General features: G+C 44.0%; 1 protein-coding gene across 2 annotated transcripts in view; it reads right to left on the bottom strand.

The window, feature by feature from the left end:
- LOC141052640 (TGF-beta receptor type-1-like) overlaps nt 1–24,361 on the bottom strand; it is a 184,007-nt gene that overhangs the window by 137,584 nt on the left and 22,062 nt on the right. For both annotated transcript variants that reach the window (XM_073549861.1, XM_073549860.1), the window contains exon 2: nt 14,281–14,526. In XM_073549861.1, coding sequence (XP_073405962.1) covers nt 14,281–14,526 — 246 coding nt within the window. The remainder of the gene's footprint in view (nt 1–14,280; nt 14,527–24,361) is intronic.

Below are 24,361 nucleotides of genomic sequence, written 5' to 3'. Positions count from 1 at the left end.
GAATGCTCAACACTAGTCTTTACACAGCACTTCATATACACACCCCAAACTTTGGTCGCCAAGGGGTTTGCTACAGAGAAGAGGAGGTTATTATTGTCGGTAACAGCTGGTTCTGGTGTCCAGGAAGTGCATTAATGATACATTATAAGGCATGGACTGGCGAGGGTGGGCAACACAGCTGGAAAAAAAAAAAAAGTTGACCTAATGCCCTTCTGCTCCACGGGAGGTTACTGGCATCCGTGAGCTCGCCTTAGAACACCCATGTTACGGTTTGACAGGTGACCTCAGCATCGTGGGAAAAGTCAGTGATGAAGTCACCACAGTTCAAGCACAGTGACTTTCCCACCAGATGGCACTGTTCAGACTGAAAACTATTAATCCCTCAGACAAAGATTACAGCGTGGGAAAAAACAACAGACAGGTATGGTATATTGTGTTTTTTTTATTTTTGTTTTATTACAAAAGGACGAGGGCTTCAGTGGAATTAGGCGTTAGGTGAGCATAACTGGTGGTTATTTTTAAATCAAATGGAAAACTGTTTAGTCATATTTCTAATAATAGACTTTATTCTGGCGGTGTCTTTATTTACTATGTAACTATAGGATTAGTAATGGATAGGTGTCTTATAGACGCTTCTCCATCACTAAACCGTTGGCTTGATATCACCTGACAATACAAAGGCGACATCAACCCCACAAATATGAACCCAACTTGCCACCACTACAGGGCAAGTTTGAAGAGTCGGGCAAAAGCGCCAGAATTGTCTCATCTAACAGATGTGCCTTTTCTAGGCACCTGCGGGCTGCTATTTTTAGGCTGGGAGGCCCTATATCCATAGCCCCTTACCAGCCTGAGAATACCAGCCCCCAGCTGTGAGCTTTAGAAAGTAGGCAATAAAGTAAACCCCGGCACTCAAATGAGGTCAGAGCAGGGAAACATGGGTCTCCATAGTGACCTTATCACATCTCTCACCCATGCACACTCTGCAGACCGTATGGAACCTCACCTCTCTTTGAATAATCCGGTAGTCCTTTGAGACCCATGTTTCCCTGCTCTGACCAGTGATGCAACAACCTTGAGAAAGGCTCTATGCCGAAACGTTGGTGCTGTTGCTTTGGTTAGGTTCCCTTTGCAGTGTGTCAATTAATAAATTCACGTTTGCATATACATTCCTTCTTTTCCTCATTTGAGTGCCGGGGTTTACTTTATTGCCTACTTACGATTCTTTACCCCCAGAGCACCTTCAGTGTGTGGTAGAGCCTGGAATTTATATACTCTCGTGAGCTTTAGAAAGGCTGGTTGTCAAAAATGGGGGGGACCCCACTCCGGTTTATCTTTATTTAAATAATTAAAAAGACTGCGTGGGGACCCCTCTATACATAACTAGCTGAAGAGCCTGGCATTGCCCGGGCATAGTAACTAACTATGGTTAATTATAACAAATTATAATATATATATATATATATATATATATATACACACACACACACTCACTGGCCACTTTATTAGGTACACCATGCTAGTAAGGGGTTGGACCCCCTTTTGCCTTCAGAACTGCCTCAATTCTTCGTGGCAGAGATTCAACAAGGTGCTGGAAGCATTCCTCAGAGATTTTGGACCATATTGACATGATGGCATCACACAGTTGGCGCAGATTTGTCGGCTGCACATCCCTGATGCGAATCTCCCGTTCCACCACATCCCAAAGATGCTCTATTGGATTGAGATCTGGTGACTGAGGAGGCCATTTGAGTACAGTAAACTCATTGTCATGTTCAAGAAACCAATCTGAGATGATTCGAGCTTTATGACATGGCGCATTATCCTGCTGAAAGTAGCCATCAGATGTTGGGTACATTGTGGTCATAAAGGGATGGACATGGTCAGCAACAATACTCAGGTAGGCTGTGGCGTTGCAACGATGCTCAATTGGTACCAAGGGGCCCAAAGAGTGCCCAGAAAAAATTCCCCACACCATGACACCACCACCACCAGCCTGAACCGTTGATACAAGGCAGGATGGATCCATGCTTTCATGTTGTTTACGCCAAATTCTGACCCTACCATCCGAATGTCGCAGCAGAAATCGAGACTCATCAGACCAGGCAACGTTTTTCCAATCTTCTACTGTCCAATTTCGATGAGCTTGTGCAAATTGTAGCCTCAGTTTCCTGTTCTTAGCTGAGAGGAGTGGTACCCAGTGTGGTCTTCTGCTGCTGTAGCCCATCTGCCTCAAAGTTCGACGCACTGTGCGTTCAGAGATGCTCTTCTGCCTACCTTGGTTGTAACGGGTGGCAATTTGAGTCACTGTTGCCTTTCTATCAGCTCGAACCCGTCTGCCCATTCTCCTCTGACCTCTGGCATCAACATGGCATTTCCGGCCACAGAACTGCCGCTCACTGGATTTTTTTTCTTTTTCGGACCATTCTCTGTAAACCCTAGAGATGGTTGTGCGTGAAAATCCCAGTAGATCAGCAGTTTCTGAAATTCTCAGACCAGCCCTTCTGGCACCAACAATCATGCCACGTTCAAAGGCACTCAAATCACCTTTCTTCCCCATACTGATGCTCGGTTTGAACTGCAGGAGATTGTCTTGACCATGTCTACATGCCTAAATGCACTGAGTTGCCGCCATGTGATTGGCTGATTAGAAATTAAGTCTTAACACACAGTTGGACAGGTGTACCTAATAAAGTGGCCAGTGAGTGTGTATATATATATATATATATATATATATATATATATATATATATATATATATATATATATATATATATATATATACTCACTGGCCACTTTATTAGGTACACCATGCTAGTAACGGGTTGGACCCCCTTTTGCCTTCAGAACTGCCTCAATTCTTCGTGGCAGAGATTCAACAAGGTGCTGGAAGCATTCCTCAGAGATTTTGGACCATATTGACATGATGGCATCACACAGTTGGCGCAGATTTGTCGGCTGCACATCCCTGATGCGAATCTCCCGTTCCACCACATCCCAAAGATGCTCTATTGGATTGAGATCTGGTGACTGAGGAGGCCATTTGAGTACAGTAAACTCATTGTCATGTTCAAGAAACCAATCTGAGATGATTCGAGCTTTATGACATGGCGCATTATCCTGCTGAAAGTAGCCATCAGATGTTGGGTACATTGTGGTCATAAAGGGATGGACATGGTCAGCAACAATACTCAGGTAGGCTGTGGCGTTGCAACGATGCTCAATTGGTACCAAGGGGCCCAAAGAGTGCCCAGAAAAAATTCCCCACACCATGACACCACCACCACCAGCCTGAACCGTTGATACAAGGCAGGATGGATCCATGCTTTCATGTTGTTTACGCCAAATTCTGACCCTACCATCCGAATGTCGCAGCAGAAATCGAGACTCATCAGACCAGGCAACGTTTTTCCAATCTTCTACTTTCCAATTTCGATGAGCTTGTGCAAATTGTAGCCTCAGTTTCCTGTTCTTAGCTGAGAGGAGTGGTACCCAGTGTGGTCTTCTGCTGCTGTAGCCCATCTGCCTCAAAGTTCGACGCACTGTGCGTTCAGAGATGCTCTTCTGCCTACCTTGGTTGTAACGGGTGGCAATTTGAGTCACTGTTGCCTTTCTATCAGCTCGAACCAGTCTGCCCATTCTCCTCTGACCTCTGGCATCAACATGGCATTTCCGGCCACAGAACTGCCGCTCACTGGATTTTTTTTCTTTTTCGGACCATTCTCTGTAAACCCTAGAGATGGTTGTGCGTGAAAATCCCAGTAGATCAGCAGTTTCTGAAATACTCAGACCAGCCCTTCTGGCACCAACAATCATGCCACGTTCAAAGGCACTCAAATCACCTTTCTTCCCCATACTGATTCTCGGTTTGAACTGCAGGAGATTGTCTTGACCATGTCTACATGCCTAAATGCACTGAGTTGCCGCCATGTGATTGGCTGATTAGAAATTAAGTCTTAACACACAGTTGGACAGGTGTACCTAATAAAGTGGCCAGTGAGTGTATATATACATATACATACACACACATGCACACACATATTTTTATATATATTAGATAATCAGGATGTGCCTATATATTTATTATATATATATATATATATATATTTATTACACACATACACACACATATATACATATACACACACTGTATATCTGAGTGTATAGCCCTGCCCACTCCGCATAGCCAAATTCGCTATAATATCGCACATCATCCCGCCAGCCAGAGCCACCTGACTACTACCCCTAATATCCCACATCATCCCGTCAGCCAGAGCCACCGGACTACTACCCCTAATATCCCACATCATCCTGTCAGCCAGAGCTACCGGACTACTACCCCTAATATCCCACATCATCCCGTCAGCCAAAGCCACTGGACTACTACCCCCAATACCCCACATTATCCCATCAGCCAGAGCTACCGGACTACTACCCCTAATATCCCACATCATCCCGTCAGCCAGAGCCACTGTACTACTACCCCCAATATCCCCACATCATCCCATCAGCCTGGGGTCAGAACCTGAGCCCTGCTGGAAAGGTCCTAATTTCCATACTGGGCATCCCTTTAAGAGGGGCCTGGGGTCAGAACCAGTGGGCAGAGTGGATTTGCTCTCACTTCCATACCAGGAATCCCTTTAAGAGAGTTCTGGGGTCAGAACCAGAGCGCTGAATGGATTTGCCCTGACTTCCATACTGGGGATCCCTTTAAGAGGGGCCTGGGGTCAGAACCAGAGAAAAGAGTGGATTTGCCCTGACTTCGATACCAATGATGCCTTTAATAGAAGTCTGGGGTCAGAATCAGAGCGCTGTGGGATTTGCCCTAACATCCATACCGCAGATCTATTTAAGGATATGTGCACATGTTACGGAATTGCCGTGAAAATTTCTGTGGGAATTCCGTAACTCCCTGCCGCAGGAAATACGCTAGAATTCTGCATGCTTAATTCCTGCGTATTTCCCGCGATATACTAGCATTTTGCAAGCGTAATTAGCTTGCAGAATGCTAGCGTTTTCCAAGTAATCTGTAGCATCGCTTGGAAAACTGATTTATAGTGTTTGACTCTTGTGACCAACTTTTTACTATTGAGGCTGCCTATGCAGCATCAGTAGTAAAAAGATAAAGTTAAAAATAATAGAAAAAAAAAATCGTGTTTTTCTCACCTTCCGGCGTCCCACGCAGCATTCCCGATACTCGCGATGCTCCCGGCAACTCCCGTTCCCAGCAATGCCTTGCGACAATGACCTTTGACGACGTAGCAGTCCAATGAGACTGCGACTTCATCAAAGGTTATTGTCGCAAGGCATCACTGGGAACGGGAGTTGGTTGAAGCATCGCTGAGGCCTGGGGGCGCTGCGTGGGACACGGGAAGGTGAGAATACCACCATTTTTTTATTTTAATTCTTTTTTTTATAGGGATATGATACCCAGGGCCTGGAGGAGAGTCTCCTCTCCTCCAGACAGTGGGTACCATCCACACATTTTCCATTTACTTTGCGCATGGTGGCCATAGCCACATGCGGAAAGTAAGCTGAACAATGGATTCCTATATGTGCGGAATTCCCGTGATTCCGCACAAAGAATGAGCCTGCTGCGTATTTTTCCGTGATGTGATTTTGCCGCGGAAAAATACGCAGCATTAGCACAGCATGTGCGGATTGTCATTGAATTCAATGGGCTGCTTATTTTATGTGTTTTTGCGGCGAAAAAAAGTGGCAAAAACGCATAAAATCCGCAGGAGTTCCGGACGTGTGCATACAGCCTAAGAGGATGTGCCTATGGGATGGAGGATGTGTGATGGGCACGGGAGGGGGGGGGGGGATTCATTTCTGTCAAGTGTTCTCTGCTCCTTTGTGGGGGGCAGACAATGGCTGGGAGCTTATGTTCCCGGGGATGCTAGATTCCTTCCACCTGGTCAGTATCTGCTGAGGTGTTGTCGTTGAGTGGGAAAACTGTTGCTCATAGCAACCAATCACAGCTTAGCTTCTTTTAAACAGCTCTGGTGAAATGAAAGATGCTTAGTGTTTGGTTGCTATGTGGAGTGGGCGTGGCTGATCCACATATACATGCACACACATATTTTTATATATATTAGATAATCAGCCTTGCTGAGGCTGACAGCTAAGGGGTGCAGCCCCCAGCTGTGAGTTCTGCCTGGTTATCAGAAATACAGGGTAACCCACGCCGTTTGCTTTATTATTTATTTACAGCGCAGGAGCGACTGATGAATGCACAGAAATATGGCACACAAAAAACTTAAGTAACATTTCACATGCTGTATGTTTACTTTACATGAGCACAATTTTGGAACCAAAATTTTTTTTGTCAGGAAGTTATAAGGGTTAAAAGTTGACCAGCGATTTCTCATTTTTGCAACACCATATTATTTTTACGGACCACATCACATTTGAAGTCAATTTGAGGGTCTATATGATAGAAAATACCCAAAAGTGACACCATTCTAAAAACTGCACCCCTCAAGGTGCTTAAAACCACATTCAAAAAGTTTATTAATCCTTCAGGTGCTTCACAGGAAAAAAATAAAAATAAAAAAAAGAACATTTAACTTTTTTTTTCACAAAAAATTTAATTCAGATACAATTTTTTTTTAATTTACCGAGGGTAACAGAAGAAAGTGGACCCCAAAAGTTGTTGTGCAATTTCTCCGGAGTACGCTGACACCCTATATATGCAGGTAAACAACTGTTTGGGCGCATGGCAGAGCTCAGAAGGGAAGGAGCGCAGTTTGACTTTTCAATGCAAAATTGGCTGGAATTCAGATCGGAGGCCATGTTGCGTTTGGAGAGCCTCTGATGTCCCTAAACGATGGAAACCGCAACAAGTGACACCATTTTGGAAACTAGACCTCCCAAGGAACTTATCTAGATGTGTGGTGAGCACTTTGAACCCCCAAGTGCTTCACAGAAGTTTGTGACGTAGAGCTATAAAAATAAAAAATCTTTTTTTTTTCCACAAAAATGATCTTTTCGCCCTCAATTTTACGAACTACACCTCTCAAAGAATTCAACTAGGGGTGCAGTGATCATATTGACACCATGGGTGTGTCACAAAATTTTATAGCATTGGGCAGTGAAGACAATAACTACATTTTTACCACCAAAATTTTGTTTTAGCCAGATATTTTACATTTTCACACAAGTGGGCAAAAAAGGCACCAAAATTTGTCCCACAATTACTACTGAATGTGGCAATAGCTCATTTGTGACTGTACAGTACTAAGCTATATGGAGAGTCTCGAGAGGAACGGAGCACTATTTGCCTATTCAAGTGAATGGGTCTGTGCACATGTCAGTGTGGTTCCATGGACCATGTGCCCGTGGATAAAACACGCTGACATGTCTGTTTTTTTAAGGTCAGAACGGGCCACAAAAGGTCCCGCACATGTGCATACGCATAACACAATTGGATGTCATCCGTCTAAGGCTAGTTTCACATCAGCGCTTTTGAGCGCAGCGACGGCCTGCGCACGGCCGCCGCTAAGCCCCGCCCCCTGCCGCGCCTCCGCCGGTAGCTCCGCCTACCAGCGCATGAGACTGCATGCGTCCCCTATCTTTATCACTGGGGGCGCAGGCCGTGCGCAGTATGCGTTTGGCGGCGCATGCGTCCTTTTGACGGTGCGCCGACCTGCGCCAAACGCAACCTGCTGCATTTTGGTTGCGCTCGGCGCCCCGTCAAAAAGGTGCATGCGCCGCCAAACGCATACTGCGCACTGCCTGCGCCCCCAGTGATAAAGATAGGGGATGCAGGACGCATGCAGAGTCATGCGCCGGTAGGCGGAGGCGTGTCAGGGGGCGGGGCTTAGCGGCGGCCGTGCGCAGGCCGTCGCTGCGCTCAAAAGCGCTAATGGGAAACTAGCCTAACCCGAATTGCCACTGGGGAAGAAGCGTTACAGTAAGGCAGGAGCTGAACACGGCTCTCATCATTCCCCCTGTTCTGCTGGCGATCTGCACGATCAGGGGAGAATGATGAGTTACATTTAAGTGATAAAATAGACAGCAGGTGGTGGCTGATGGGACTATTCCTCCCATCAGCCTACTCCTGCTGCTGTTAATAACAGTGACAGCAAGAGCGGCTGAGGGGGTATTCATCATAAATAAATGAAAAAACGGCGTGGGTACCCCTGTATTTTCTATAACCAGCCAGGCAAAACTCACAGCTGGGGGCTGCAACCCTCAGCTGTCAGCTTCAGCAAGGCTGGTTATCAAGAATAGAGGGGTCCCTACGCTTTAAATAAATATATATATATATATATATATATATATATATATATATATATATATATATTTATTTATTTTTTTTTTTTTATTTTAAATAAATAATTAAAAAAACCGTTGTGGGGTCCCCCTATTTTTTACAACCAGCCTTGCTAAAGCTCACAGCTGGGGGCTGGTATTCCCATGCTGGTAAAGGGCCATGGATATTTGCCCCCCCAAGCCTAAAAATAGCAGCCCACAGCTGCCCAGAAAAGGAATATTCATTAGCTGCGCCAATTCTGGCACTTTTCCTGGCTCTTCCCACTTGCCCAATGGCGGTGGCAAATGGGGTTCATATTTGTGGGGTTGATGTCACCATTGTATTGTCAGGTGACAGAAATCCTACGGCTTAGTAATGGAGAAGTGTCTGTAAGACACCTATCCATTACAAATCCTATAGCTGTATGGTAAATACCGGTCACTGGGCTCCATTCCCAGCCGGGCTGAGCTGCGGTGAAATACGGCGAGGTCCCCGCTAGCACAGCGAGTGCTCAGTGACCAGGGGTGACGTCATAGAGGTTACCTCCGGTCACTGGGCTCTGCTCCCAGTTGTGCTGAGCTGAGGCGAGATCCGGCGAGATCGCTGGCAAAGCAGGAGAGAATGAGGAGAACTGCGTTCACCACCGGGTGCCGGGCAACAGCACTTACTGTAATGCTTCATCTCTGGCGCCCACCAGTGTGGTACTGATGCACTGCAAATGATCAGCAGGTTTCCTCATTCTGGTGACCTACATGTTATCATGAGGACATCAGGTTACGATGGCAATGATTGGGACCCCGCCGTCACGTCCCGGGGTCTCCGATCCAAAGGCACAGGGGCTGTGAGCCCTCTGCTGGCGTCCAGAATGATGCGATCGTGTTCGATTGCAGCATTACGGGGGTTAAAGTGTCGGGAGCGGACTGTGGCAAGCCGATCGCGATGACTTAATATTCCATCCATGGTCAAATTGGCCCGGGCCACATGTCAGAAAAGGGTTAAAACCATAGTTTTTTGCTACTTTTCAGTACTGTTTTTTTATGGGATTCACCAGCTTGACAGTTTAAGGATAAGTGCACACGTTGTGCAACTCCCGCAGGAATTCCGGCATTACATTCCGCAGGAAAACCGCATTTTAAATTCCCGCAATTTTCCCGCGGAAAAACTAGCGATTTGCAAGCGTAATTAGCTTGCAGAATGCTAGCGTTTTCCAAGCGATCTGTAGCATCGCTTGGAAAACTGATTGTTTGACGACTTTGACCAACCTGTCACAGTGTTTGACGAGTGTGACCAACTTTTTACTATTGAGGCTGCCTATGCAGCATCAGTAGTAAAAAGATCTAATGTTAAAAATAAAAAAAATAAATAAAAAATGGTGTTTTTCTCACCTTCCGACGTCCCGAGCAGTGTTCTCGATCATCGCGATGCTGCCGGCAGGTCCCGTCCCAGTGATGCTTTACGCCAATGACCTTTGTTGACGTCGCGGTCTCAAAGGTCATTGCCGCAATACATCACTGGGAACGGGACCTGCCAGCAGCATCGCTGAAGCCTGGTGACGCTGCGCGGGACATCGGAATTTTTTATTTTAATTTTATTTTTTACAGGGATATGGTACCCGGAGCCCGGAGGACAGTCTCCTCTCCTCCGAACCGTGGGTACCATCCGCAAATGTTCTGCTTACTTTTCGCATGGTGGGCACCAGGGCTGTGGAGTCGGTAAGCCACAGTTGCGACTCCGACTCCTGGATTTTATCAGGCTTCGACTCCGGCTCCTTCATAAATGGCCAATTCATAACAACAAATTTACTGTTGTAAAATATTAAACATCGTGCTTATTCAGTTTCTCACCATCATATAAGTAATCAGACCACTTAGAGCAAAAACTATATTTATTAGAATACAATTAGAATATAGCAAATAACTTTTATAAACTTTTCTAAACTGTAAGTAAATATGCAATAAACACTTTTATGCAGTTAATAGGAAGAAATCTATAAATTTGTCCTCAGAAAAAGTATTGCCTCTGTCAGATCCTCCTTCATGGATGCCCTCAAATCTGATCTAATTATTTTGAGAGCAGAGAACAACCTCTCTACACTAACTTGTGTTGGTGGCAAAGCAGTAACCACTCGGGCAACATCTCTGACAATGTCAGGATACAGAGGAATCGCTTGTTGCACTGTTATTTTTGATGAACGGTCAAATTTCTCAATTTCTTTTAGTGCACATGAAAAATTCTGCTGAAATGTACTGGCTGTGTTCCTTGATGGGGATGACTCTTCTTCTATGCGGGAACGCTTTGCACGGTCATTGTGATCCAAATATTTTTCGAAATTAAATTCTTCATCAGTTGATGATGAGGGTGAAGATGTGGCAGGACGACCAAATTCTTCTTGTTCCTCCTGACTGTTCTGCAACCCTTTCACCCTTACTGCTATTTCAAACAGAGCTTCTTTTCCTTTACTTAGCTGTTGATCATCTAGAAGAATCCGATGCATTGGGTCTACATAAACAGCTGCCAAAAGAATGTTATTTTGTAATAGTAGCTCCTCTCTCCGTTTCATTGATGTAGCAATGCCACTTGCAATTAACCCTCCTCTTTGGGACAGGCGAAACATCAGGTTCTTCCACTCCTTTAAGAAAATACCTGGCGTTAAGTCCTCTGCTTGTAATTTTTTAGTCACTGTAAATGGGTGCTCTAGCAATTTTTCCAGCTCAGTCACCTGATTCCACTGACTTTCATTTAGCGTCAGTTGAGGGTTAGCCATGTCTACAAGAAAGGTTTTCAGTTCAACCAAGAGCTGAATCATTAAGTAAGTACTGCCCCATCGTGTGGCTTGATCAATAATTGCCCCTTCTCCAGCACGTCTCTTCAAAATTGAGTCAACTTTAGGGTTTCTGGCAACAGTAGCCAATTTTCTCACCTTGCCAATCAGTGCAGCAGCATGTCCTTCTTGCAGACTGTCTCTTATAGCCAGCTGTAGCGTATGCACAACACAGCGCATGTGATGAATGAAAGAACATATTGACAGTTTCAACAAGATCATCTAAACTATCATGTTGCTGTTCATCTGAAGCAACTTCAGTTTGCTCCTCAGTTACAGTACTGTGTTCCTCTATTTCAAACATTTCTGTGTCTGTGGACCTAGAATGTTCTTCTAGCTGCTGGTCACCATCATTACTCTCATTCATTAGCTTAATAGTACTTATCATATTTGAAGCATTGTCAGTTACGACAGAAAGAACTTGCTCTTTTTTAAGTTCATAGTCTTGCAGAACCTTTTCCACCAAGACCTGGAGAAACTCACTGGTGTGATGAGCTTTGGTGTCTTTTACTGCCAATGTCTTGGTAACTATTTCATTTTTGTCACAAACAAATCGGACATTGATGGCAAAATAGTTCACTCTGTGACGTGTGCAGTCATCCATTTTAAGAAACAGAAAGCGTCCCTTGAGAGTTTTTTTAAGTTCTTCCTTTTGTTTAAAAGCTTCTTCGATTACTAATTTTCTAATACTCTCTCTCTCCAGAGAAACACCAAGCTTGCGGGCCATTTCCCCATTCAGACACATAAAAGCTGGCCGTGAAAATAATGAAATAGGCACACTATCCTTTACAACAAGCTCTATGATCTGTTTTTTAAATGTATCTACTGTCATTGTCACAGTAACTTTGTCACTGACAAAATATCTTGCAACTGATGGCTGCAAAGTTCTCTGCTCCTTTGTTTGGCTGGAAGAGCTGGGCACTGGTTCATTGGTTTGGATGCAGTCTTTCTCATCCACTGCTTTCAGTACTTCTGGATGAAAGCGCTGTAAATGTCTCTTTAGATTAGAAGCTCTGGTAGGAGCATTTTTATCTTTGCCTGAATATGCACTCATCTTGGCTTCACAGCATTTGTTTTCGTCTGGATCATTTGTCATACACTGACAGACATAATGTTTTCTATCTTGAGTGATGGTGAAATGTTCAAATACAGCTGATTTAATGTGATGCTTCTTTGACATTCTCAGGTTTTTAATTCTGCATTCACAATCCAAATGACAATTGTTTTTCCTAAAAACAATTGTACAAAATTATTGCCAGGTCGTACAACTGATATAGTGGTCAGTAATACTGTTATTATTCCTCATGTACTCACAGTTAACTGATGCAAAGTTTGTTGAAAGGATAATACTTCTTACAGTCTTCCTCTTCTGAGAAGCAGGCAGCTGTGAGATGCTTGGAAGACGCACACCTAGTATGATCTAGTCTAGAGGAGGAGCTTTACTACTAAGAATTTGCAACACATTTTCACTTTCAGTTTCATCCATTGTAAGTAGGGGGGTTGGGGCAGCATGAGGTTAACCAAGTATAAGATTAGATAAGGGCAGTGGAGAACAGTGACACACAAGAAGTAAGAAATGTCTCTATCTCCAGCAGAACTGCTTATCACTGTTGTTCATAGTTTGATAGAACATATATATTTGAGTAACATTTATAAAATTCATATGAAAGTTCAATTATGAAATATTAATACATTTTTTTTTAAAGCTGGAGTCGGAGTCGGTACATTTCTACCGACTCCAACCAAAACTAACTCCGACTCCACGACTCCGACTCCACAGCCCTGGTGGGCACAGCCACATGCGGAAAGTAAGCAGAACAATGCATTTCTATGTGGGCGGAATTGCCGCAATTGAGCAAAATAATGATCATGCTGCGGATTTTTCCGTGATGCAATTCCGCCACGGAAAAGTCTGCAGCATTAGCACAGCATTGCAGAATCCCATAGTATTGCATGGGATGCTTTTTTTTGCGTTTTCGCTGCAAAATCGCGCGTTAAAAACCGACGCGAAAACGAAAAAAAAAAACGCAACGTGTGAACGCAGCCTTATACATAGGGTCATTCTGGATATGGTGATACAAAAAGTGTACTTTTGTTTATTTTTGTTTTTACATAAATATGTGTATTTATTCATGCAATATTGTTTTTGTTTTAAGAATTTTTTCAATCTAACTTTTTTTTTTTTCTCAGTCCCTCTATGGGAGTTTAACTTTTATTACTCTGATCACTGGTCTCATGTATGTAATGCACCAGCACTGCAATGCATGAGACCTGTGCTATTACATAGACAGATCACCTGTTACACCGCGTTTATGGCTGCTTCTAACAGACCAGCGTACCTGGCATACCAGGAAGTCATTGATTGATCTCTGGGTGCCATGACACCTATTGGCTCTCTGTGATTTTGTCACGGAGATGCCTAAGGAGTGACAGTAGTAGCCCTCATAACCTTCTAAATATTGCAATAGCCATCGATGATGGTATCTGGAGGGTTAAACAGCCAGAGCAGTGCAGGCCGTGGCGGATACCGCTTGAGCTCGGCTGTCAGCTGAGACTAGCTCAGGCGGTGATCGTGCAGGGAAGTGCTAATATTTCAGCACCTCCGGCACAAATCTGTGCTGTGGTCGGTCAGACTGTTGCGATCAGTCAGAGTGGAGACCGACGAAATGGGTCCCTGCCCGTGCTACTCAGCTGTCAGCGACTTCTGTCAGCACAGAGCCGTTATTGTGTGTTCTCACACAGAAACAACTTTGAGTCATGATGGACATGGCACATCATGATGCAGGAACTGACACCTGCTCATGACATGCTAGGTCAGTCAATTGTCGTAAAAAAAAAGTGTGTGTAAAATAGGGGACAGGTCATTGAGGGATCAGTGACCTGCCATAAGCCAATACTGATGCATATGTAAGCAGCGCACCACATAAAGACCCCACAGGCCACCCTGGAGCACGAGCATATCATTAACTGAAAACTGCAAATAAAGATTAAACAACCACAAGACGAATTTCATCAACCAAGGTATCATTCTAATCAGTGTAACAGCGTGGACGTGACTCTGCTTGTAGGTTACTGTGCACAATCCTGCTGATAGGTTCCCTTTTAACATGTATAGCTGATCATTTCCTTGTTGGAAGATCTTGTCACTATGGGGTACTTGAAATACAAAGTTTTAGAAACAATGGTCTCATCTTTTGCTTACCTGTGGGAGATGGAATTCTGGTATTGCAGAAATCTTGGCTACAGCAAGATGCAGCATTATGTACAGCACTATTAATGTTGGAAGCACACATGAACGGTCTGTCTGGAGGAACAAGTTCTGACTTGGCAGCACACAAGCTATTATGGGTTTCCTTGCCATCTTGGATCAGAAGAGTCGCTATGCATAATCCATCAGTCTCACAAGTCTGGTTGTCTTTCACACATTGTTCACAATGACATTTCAAAGCTGAAAAAACAAAAATAAAAAACGGTTCAGTTGGTTAGATAACAGCACTCTATGCAGAGCTTTAACCTATGAGCGCACATTAAGTATTTGCTTGCAGAAATTTCTGCATCTCTTGGCAGGAAAAATGCTGCATTAAAAACACAAGTTTTTGCCGCTTTTTTGGTGCACTTTGAAAAAAAAAAAAGTTTTGTGATATTTCGTAGTTCAACACCACCTTTTTCACGCTGATGCAGTAGCATCAGGGGTAATGGGATTAGGGCTTGGTGTCAGCAGCTGTCACTGAAATCTATCCCTAGGCTTAGTAATGAAAAGTTGATTGCCTGACATCCTCATTACTAAGCCGATAAGTAAACACAAAACACACATTATCACCAACCTATGTAGGAAATTAACAGAACAAACGTACATAGGCTGTAATCAAACAAACTCCTTTAATGAATCTTAATTAAACTATACTCACTGAACACCTAATCCACTGATGCCAATGTCTCCTACAACAAAAATAAAACCACAGTATTCCTCACCTGTCCGCCTAGAAGATAATCCATAATGTCCCACAACGATCCTCATGACTTTGAGAGCAGTCACAGATGTGACTGTGCTCAAAGACAGCCGGCGACACACTGACAGGAAGTAATGGCTCCTGCAGTGTAAAGCACTGAGCAGCTGTGAGAAAGTTCTCACGCAGCAGTGCCGAAAGTGAGAGCACCGGAGCTGATCAACTAATGAACTCCAGTGAACTCTCTCAGGGCAGCTCAGCGATTCACTGCAGGAGTGATCACATCCTGTCAGTGTATCGCCGGCGACCGGGTAGAGCAACCACATCTCCCGATGTGACTATTCTACATGCGGGATCGCGGTGGAACACTCGGGATTACATGGACCACGGCAGACAGGTGAGTATATAGTGGTTTATTATTTTACATTTTTTCTAGGAGACAGGGGCATCGGCGATTTGGTGTTAGGTGAATATAATGACTTTTTTTATTTTTATTTGAATATGTAACTGAGCACAAACACCAGCTGATGACACTACGTCTCACATCAGCGGCTCCTGCCATCACTTTTATCAGTGACAGCAGACGTAGCCCTTTGGGAGCAGTAATCTCATCAGCCCACGACTGCTGACCTGCGGTAAGCTTTTTACCGCAGACCACAGCTGTGGGGTCACTCTGATATCTGAAAGCAAGGCCCAGCAGCACTATGCCCGACAGTCTTACCGGCGGTAGCGCTACCTCGGGTCACAGTCATAGCTGTGGGGTCACACTGACAACTGACAGCATGAACCCGCAGCGCTCTGACCGACTGTAGCATTACCACCAATAAGAACCTCTACGCTGGTGTTTTCCACGCTGTCATACAAATGACAGCGTGGAAAATACCATAGGAAGCTGGTAAAAACGCAAACAAGACTCAGCAAATTAGCAAATATTTTTACACCTGCGTTTCTGCTGGAGTTTTGACTGACTCAATTGAAGTCAATGGATGAAAAACGCTGCAGAAACACACTAAGAATTGGCATGCTGCAAAAAAAACCTCACTGCAAATACTCAAAGGAAATTTACTGATTATGTGCACAACACTTCAGGATGGTCATTAAATTAGCTTGAATAAGGCTGCAAAAACGCACCGTGCACACAGCCTTACTGCATACGGTGCATTCTGTGAAGGTCAGTTGCATGTATAAGGATACTTTCAGACATCAGTTTTTTAGCATCAGGCGCGATGCGGTGAAAAATGTAAAAGCCGGATCCGGGGCCGGTTGCCACCAGATCCGGCTTTTATCCCATAGACTAGCATTATCGCCGCATTGCGCCTGATGGCCATGCGGCGTGTCCGGCTTTTGCCGGATACGGCAAAAAATGCCTGTCCGGCGTCTGCAAAAAATGCTCCCTGCAACGTTTTTTTGCAGCGCCGGAACAGCTTTTTACACAGTGCGTGCCCGGACACTGAGTGTTAACCCCACAAGTGCCCGGCAAGAGAGAGATCTCACTCTCTCTCACCCGGACGCTTGTGAGAGATCTCTCTCGCCGGGCACATGTGGGGTTAACCCTGAAATGATTTCAGGGTTAAATTTCCGGCTGACTTCATTCCTCCGGGCATGCGCACTATAAAAATGCGGATCCTTCAGCACAAAAAAACGTTACATGGTCCGTCCAGGCATCTCGGCGGACGCAAAAAAATTGACGGATCCGCAAAAAAACGGATCCAACGGATGCCCATCCGTCAAGATTCACCGGTAATGCAAATCAATGGGGAAAAAAAACGGAGGATCCGTTTTTTTGCAAAAAAGGCGGATTTTGACTGATGGTCAAAAACGGAAGTGTGAAACAGGCCTTAAAAGCAGTATTTCCATCTCAAAGATCTTCTGCCAATATGCAGTAGGTGTAATAATAATAACAGCAAACACCTTTAGTTAGAAATGTAGTAAAGTTCTTCTGATAACCTATGTCGCTTACCCCAAGTGCAGGGCATTGCCGTAGCTTAGATATCCACTATCCACTTACTATGAGTGGTTGTAATCATGGATACCCAGTTATGGCAGCAATGCCCTGCATTGGGGGTAAGCTATATCAGAACTATTCTACATTTCTAATTGGAGGTATTTGCTAATATTATTACTACACATTGGGTTAGACTGTTGGAGAGGAGGTTGTACATAAAGTGCAGCAGATTCATCTGAACCAAAAGCCTAGATCCTTCGATCAGGAACATTTCATAACTTTCCCAGATTATTATGGAAACATTTACAGCACATACTGCATTGTATTACTGTACCCAATTTCTTATATAGGTATTTTAGGAGTCGTTCCATTCTACACAGACTCCACGGCCCTGGCTAGTCAGAGAATAGATCCAGATTTTGAGACAATAACTGTAAAATTAATATTTGCCAGCTATACCTTCCATCTGATTCGCACAGTTAGAAACCTGAACTGATTCTCCTTCCCGCTTTTTGATTATTTCCCCTTTTACTTTTAACAGTATATGAACATGTTGATCATTTGATTGCAGATATTTCTGCACCATTTCTTCATCTCTTGGCAGGAAAACGCAGCCAATAAAACGTGATCATAATGACACCACAGGTGCATCACAAAATTTTATACTATTGGACGGTGAAGAAAAAATAAATACATTTTTATCACTAAAATACAGTTTTTTTTCCTCAGTTTTCATTTTCACACATAAAAATGGGTAACAATAGCCCCATTATTCGCTACACACTTCCTCTTGAATGAGGCAGTACAGTACTGTTTGGCCACACAGCAGGGCTCTGGAGAGAAGAGCCATTTGACTTTTGCGCTGAAGATATTCTAGAGTAGTTTGCACACTTCATTTGCAGTGCCCGTAAAGGGAACCTGTCATCTCTTTTGGCCGCTATAAAATGTGGCCACCGCCTTTCTGGGCTTATCTACAGCATTCTACAATGCTGTCGGGTCCAATGAGTGTCGCAGGTCCGGCGCCTCCTATCTTCTTGTGACGACGCCCCAGGTCTGTGGAGTCGGTGCTCATTTTGGTGGAGTCGGTATAAAATGGACCGACTCCGACTCCTAAAATATATAATAAATTGGGTACAGTAATTCAATGCAGAATGTGCTGAATATTTTTTTCATAGGAATTTGGGAAAGTTAAGAAATGTCCTATAAATGGCTGTTCTATTCCTAATCTAAGGCTACATTCACACACAGCGTTTTTTGAGGACACGTTTTTTCAGCTGTAAAAGCAGATCAGCTTTTTAAAATACCACATCAGCTGAAATCTGCTCTATCCATTTATCCATATCTGTCTATCCATATCTTATCTGTACCAAAAAGAATGAAAGCCGGGTAGCACACAGACTAGCACTCCTTTTTTTTTTTATCACCAGTCTGGTACACCTCATAGATGCCCAAAAGGACGCCCAGGACAGGCATTGCTCGTCTTCAGTAAAAAACAGCATCAATTGATAGTTGGAATAAATAGACTGCATTCATCACCACATCTTCTTAAGGTGCAGGCTTTAATTTCAAGTGTAGTGGTGTGCAGTATGAGGTTCTGCAGCAGCTGAGGTGTGCAGTATGAGGTTCTGCCCCCCCCCCCCCAGGTTTGATCCTGGCTACGCCCATAGTGTGAATGTAGCCTGAGGATCTAGACTTTGTCTTAGCTGAGATAAGTCAAAGTGTTTATATATATATATATATATATTAAAAAAAAAAAAAAAAAAAAGACGGGTCACCGTTGAAACGTTGCCATCTGAGGATCAGTAAAGTATCCACTTTTTTCACATTTAATTTGAGTGCTGACTATTTTTTTTCCTTTTATGACAAAAGGAAAAATGGCTGTTTGGACACTGCTGAATAGGTTTTGCACCTGCTGTATTATTTTGGTAGTGCTGCCCTTTTTTCTTGAGCGAATATATATATATATATATATATATATATACACACACACACATATATACATATATACACACACACATACACTGTATGTATATATACAGTACAGACCAAAAGTTTGGACACCTTCTCATTCAAAGAGATTTCTTTATTTTCATGACTATGAAAATTGTAGATTCACTCTGAAGGCATCAAAACTATGAATTAACACATGTGGAATTATATAATTGACAAAAAAGTGTGAAACAACTGGAAATACTGTATGTCCTATATTCTAGGTTCTTCAAAGTAGCCACCTTTTGCTTTGATTACTGCTTTGCACTCTCTTGGCATTCTCTTGATGAGCTTCAAGAGGTAGTCACCAGAAATGGTTTTCACTTCACAGGTGTGCCCTGTCAGGTTTAATAAGTGGGATTTCTTGCCTTTTAAATGGGGTTGGGACCATCAGTTGTGTTGTGCAGAAGTCTGGTGGATACACAGCTGATAGTCCTACTGAATAGACTGTTAGAATTTGTATTATGGCAAGAAAAAAGCAGCTAATCAAAGAAAAACGAGTGGCCATCATTACTTTAAGAAATGAAGGTCAGTCAGTCCAAAAAATTGAGAAAACTTTGAAAGTGTCCCCAAGTGCAGTGGCAAAAACCATCAGCGCTACAAAGAAACTGGCTCACATTTTCCAGCACATGATATGGTAAAATCAATGGTGCCATGCAAAAGTACAAGTGCAAAAAAACAAGCCCTCACATGGCCATACTGACGGAAAAAAAAAAAAAAAAAAAGTTATGGCTGTGGGAAAAAGGGGAGCAAAAATGAAAACGCAAAAACAGAAATACAGTGGAGAAAAAAAAAAGTATTTAGTCAGCCACCAATTTTGCAAGTTCTCCCACTTAAAAAGATGAAAGAGGCCTGTAATTAACTTCATAGGTAGACCACAACTATGAGAGTCAAAATGAGAAAACAAATCCTGAGAAAACAAATCCAGAAAATCACCTAGTCTGATTTGGCAAGATTTATTTTGCAAATTATGGTGGAAAATAAGTATTTGGTCATTAACAAAAGTTCATCTCTCAATATTTTGTTATATATCCTTTGTTGGCAATGACAGAGGTCAAACGGTTTCTCTAAGTCTTCAGAAGGTTGGCACACACTGTTGGTGGTATGGTATGTTGGCCCATTCCTCCATGCAGATCTCTTCTGATGTTTTGGGCCTGTCACTTGGCAACACGGACTTTCATATCCCTACAAAGGTTTTCTATGGGGTTGAGATCTGGAGACTGGCTAGACCACTCCAGGACCTTCATTTGCTTCTTACGAAGCCACTCCTTCGTTGCCCTGGTGATGTGCTTGGGATCATTATCATGCTGAAAGACCCATCCACATTTCATCTTCAATGCCCTTGCTGATAGAATGAATGGTGCCATGTATCGTGAGATTTTTAGAGCAAGCCTCCTTCTTTCTTGTACACAGATCAGTCGCCCTCATCCCTTTGCAGAGAAACATACCCAAAGAATGATGTTGCCACCCCCACGCTTCACAGTAGGTATGGTGTTCAACATTCACCATCCAACCTGATGGAACTGAAGAGGATCTGCAAGGAAGAATGGCAGAGGATCTCCAAATCCAGGGGTGAAAAACTTGTTGCATCATTCCCAAGAAGACTCATGGCTGTACTAGCAAAAGGGTGCTTCTACTAAATACTGAGCAAAGGGGCTGAATACTTAAGTGACACTTCAGTTATTCTTTTTTAATAAATTTGCAAAAATTTCTACATTTCTGTTATTTTTCAGTCAAGGTGGGGTGTAGAGTGTACATTAATGAGGAAAAAAAAGAATTTTTTTTGTATTTACCAAATAGTTGCAATGAAACAATGTGAAAAATTTAAAGGGGTTGGAATACTCTCCATACCCACTGTATATTCCCAGCCACATCCCGACTAGACTGTTTCTGGCCTTGCTCAATACAGTTGCATTAGGCCATGCAAGTCTAGTCGGCATGTATGCAAATCACAAACTTGCAGTCACACACCCTCCGAATAATACAAACACAGCCCCACTGTATAATGACACACACACACACACACACCACAGTCCTTGAATCTACTCTAGCAGTAAAACACTTGGCCCAATACTCCCTTCCCTCCTCTCCTCTTGTCAGGCCATGTAATCTTCATTTCCTATGTGAATCTCTGCTCACCATTCCCGCCGTCCGCCTCCCATACAGTACCTCCATAACAGCACCATACAGTCCCTCCATAACAGCACCAGACGGTCCCTCCATACCACCACCATACGGTCCCTCCATACCACCACCATGCGGTCCCTCCATACCACCACCATACGGTCCCCTCCATTACTCCACCATACGCTCCCTCCATTACACCACCATACGCTCCCACCACCATACGCTCCCTCCATTACACCACCATACAGTTCCTCGATAACACCTTGTCCACCATACAGTTTCTCAACAGAACAGTACACTGCCTCACTTAGACCAATTAACAATGCTTTACTAATACCACCATAATGTGCCTCAGCAAAACCAATACAGGGTCTGAACAGTACCACACGCACAATCATAAAGTATATTATATCTATAATATAACGCTGGGAGCGTCACTCTGTCTGAAGCCTTTATAGACTGTGCAAGCGCAACCCGCCTGCGCAGTCTGGCTCCAGACAGAAGGAAGCATCCAGCGGTTACAGGTAAGAGGAGTGTGTATGGCGCCGGAGATGGCGGTACGTGTAGGGGGGTGGGGGGGGTCTCAGAGAAGGTTCAAGCAGCTGCCATAAATCAACAACAACCACAAGACAGAATCCAGACTTCTCCTCACTAGTCTATGCACAAAGCTTCCAGAGGAATATGAGGAATCCAGTGTGAAGAAGCCTTTCCCTACAGCCTGAGTGACAGCATTACTGCACCTGTAATGGGGAGATCTGCAGTAATGTCTATGATAGCTGGCAATCTGGCATAATAGACCCTCTTACCACCCAGGATGAAGAAGCTCACGCAGGAGGTGAAGCAGACAGGAAGGAGATGAATCATGTGAAGGTGCTCACCTGCAAGCAGTGCAGGAAATTTATGGCCCAAGGCAGCAGAATTTACAGCAGAAGCCATCCAGCAGCTTGAGCCGCTGAGGAGTGGAGCTGTCATACTCCTTCTCCAAGAAGCGGCTGCAGGAACAGAGCCGGAAGCTTCCCTGCAACTCCTCTATGCAGCTCCCTGGCTGTGCCAGGCCGCAGAAAGATTTAAAGGGACCGCGGCAGCCCAATTTACCTTCAGCCTATTGCCGGTCTAGACGTGCTCATGACATACTGCTGCAGCCTGCATGTTGGGGCGGCTGTTGGATGACGTGACTGGGCACTACAGGTGCGCTATGTATTAAAATCACTGACGGTCCTCCAGTGGCCCTGTGCAACTGCTTAGGCACCGGCCCGGGGGGCATATGCATTCCTGCCACCCGGCCCAGCCCGCCCCTGCTTTCGACAGCTCTTTGGTCTTCACCATAGTGGAGTTTGGAGTGTGACTGTTTGAGGTTGTGCACAGGTCTCTTTTTTTATTTATAACAAGTTCAAACAGGTGGCATTACTACAGGCAATGAGTGGAGGACAGAGGATCCTCTTAAAGAAGTTACAGGTCTGTGAGAGCCAGAAATCTTGCATGTTTTTAAGTGTCCAAATACTTATCCACCACAATTTGCAAAATAAATCTAGCCAAATCAGACTAGGTGATTTTCTGGATTTGTTTTCTCAATTTGTCTCTCTCTTAGTTGTGATCTACCCATGATGTCAATTACAGGCCTCTCATCTTTTTAAGTGGGAGAACTTGCACAATTGGTGGCTGACTAAATACTTTTTTCCCCCACTGTACCCCTGATCCTTAAGGGATTAAAATAAATTGAATGTAATATTGTGTGTACTTTTCAATTGGCTGCAGCCTATAATGCTACAGGCTGTCAGAAAAGGACGTAAACAGGGGCGGGTTTCGTCCGGTTCTGTCCAGTTCAGCAGTGCCCCAAATCTGATTCTGTGTGCACCCCATTTCAACTGAATGTGCGCTTTTCAAGTGACACCAGCAGAACTCTGACCGCTCTGTGCTGGTGGAGAACGGTGTCAGGCACAACAGCTAGGCAGGGAGCAAGGCATTTGACCCTTGTATGTGGTATTATTTTGTCACTATGTCGTGGCAAAATGTTGTCTGTTCACAGTGTGGGATAGTCCAACTGCATGGAAGAATAAAAGGTCGATGCTATTACTGTATGGGGCAGAAATGGTGCACGTTTCTACTTTATTGGGGCTACTGGGGAGGGAGTATAAAGACAAATATTACTACTATACAGAGGCATAAATAGGAATTTTTCTATTACGGGGGCCTAATGCATTAATATTGTATTTGGTGTATTGGGCTATGTAGGGGGACATGTCTACTGTGAGGCTGGAGTCACACTTAACCTATGGAAAATCAGTCCGAGTCTCTCGGCCAGGAGTCGCTGGAGTGTAATGCGAGTACAATCCGATTTCTCACACCTATGATCCGATTTACATACGAATGCAGTGCGATTGCAATGCGATATTAAACATGAGCTTTTACATACAGCAGTTCTCTATGTAATTTACACATCGATTTCAAAGGAAGTATTCTTCAAAACCCACATTTTATATACAATATAGATACACACATTATATATATATATATATATATATATATATATATATATATATATATATATATATATATATACACACACACATACACACACACACACTAGCTGAAGACCCGGCGCTGCCCGGGCATGGTAACTAACTACGGTTCGTTATAACAAATTATAATGTGTGAGAATCATGTGGGAATAGTGGATGAGGGCAGGTATATCTCACCCAGATTCCTTTCCTATGTGGCCTAGTCTGGTCAGTATCGCACCTGCTTGCTAATGAATAATGGGAGGTGGATATAAAAGGATGCCAGGTGGTTGTGTGAGTGTCTCAGCCTGGGAACACAGAGAGCTTGTCTGTGTGAGAGACACACATGTGAGTGGAAGCAGTGCCCACTGCAACTGTGGTTTGGCTGGACGGGAGAAGCCTGCCAGTTGGTAGTTAGGTTGTCCATTGTTTAGTTAGTGCCGGACAGGCAAGGATTTGTTTTATGTTTTATTTCCTTTTTGCATTGCTTTCACCGTTAATAAACCTGACTCAGGGTCAGTTACACCCGAATCCCAGCTCTGCGCCTGAGTGTCATGCTGAACGCACGTGACCTTTGACCCCAGCAAAGGCGATCCCGGAGTGTTCTATCACATTGTGGTGGAGAACGCGGGCATCACGTTGCAAGCATGAGCATGGAGGATGTGGTGAAAGCGCTGGTACAGTCCACCGCCGTCCAGCAAGAAGCTAATCGGGTGATGATGGCCCAGCTGAAGGAGTTGGTGGACATGACAGCTACCGATCGTTCGCTTCTCCAGC

This window comes from Dendrobates tinctorius, unplaced genomic scaffold, assembly GCF_039654945.1.
Source record: "Dendrobates tinctorius isolate UK_male_01 unplaced genomic scaffold, ASM3965494v1 ptg000162l, whole genome shotgun sequence".
In the NCBI taxonomy this organism is placed as follows: Eukaryota; Metazoa; Chordata; class Amphibia; order Anura; family Dendrobatidae; genus Dendrobates; species Dendrobates tinctorius.
This window is presented reverse-complemented; position numbering and strand designations above follow the sequence as displayed.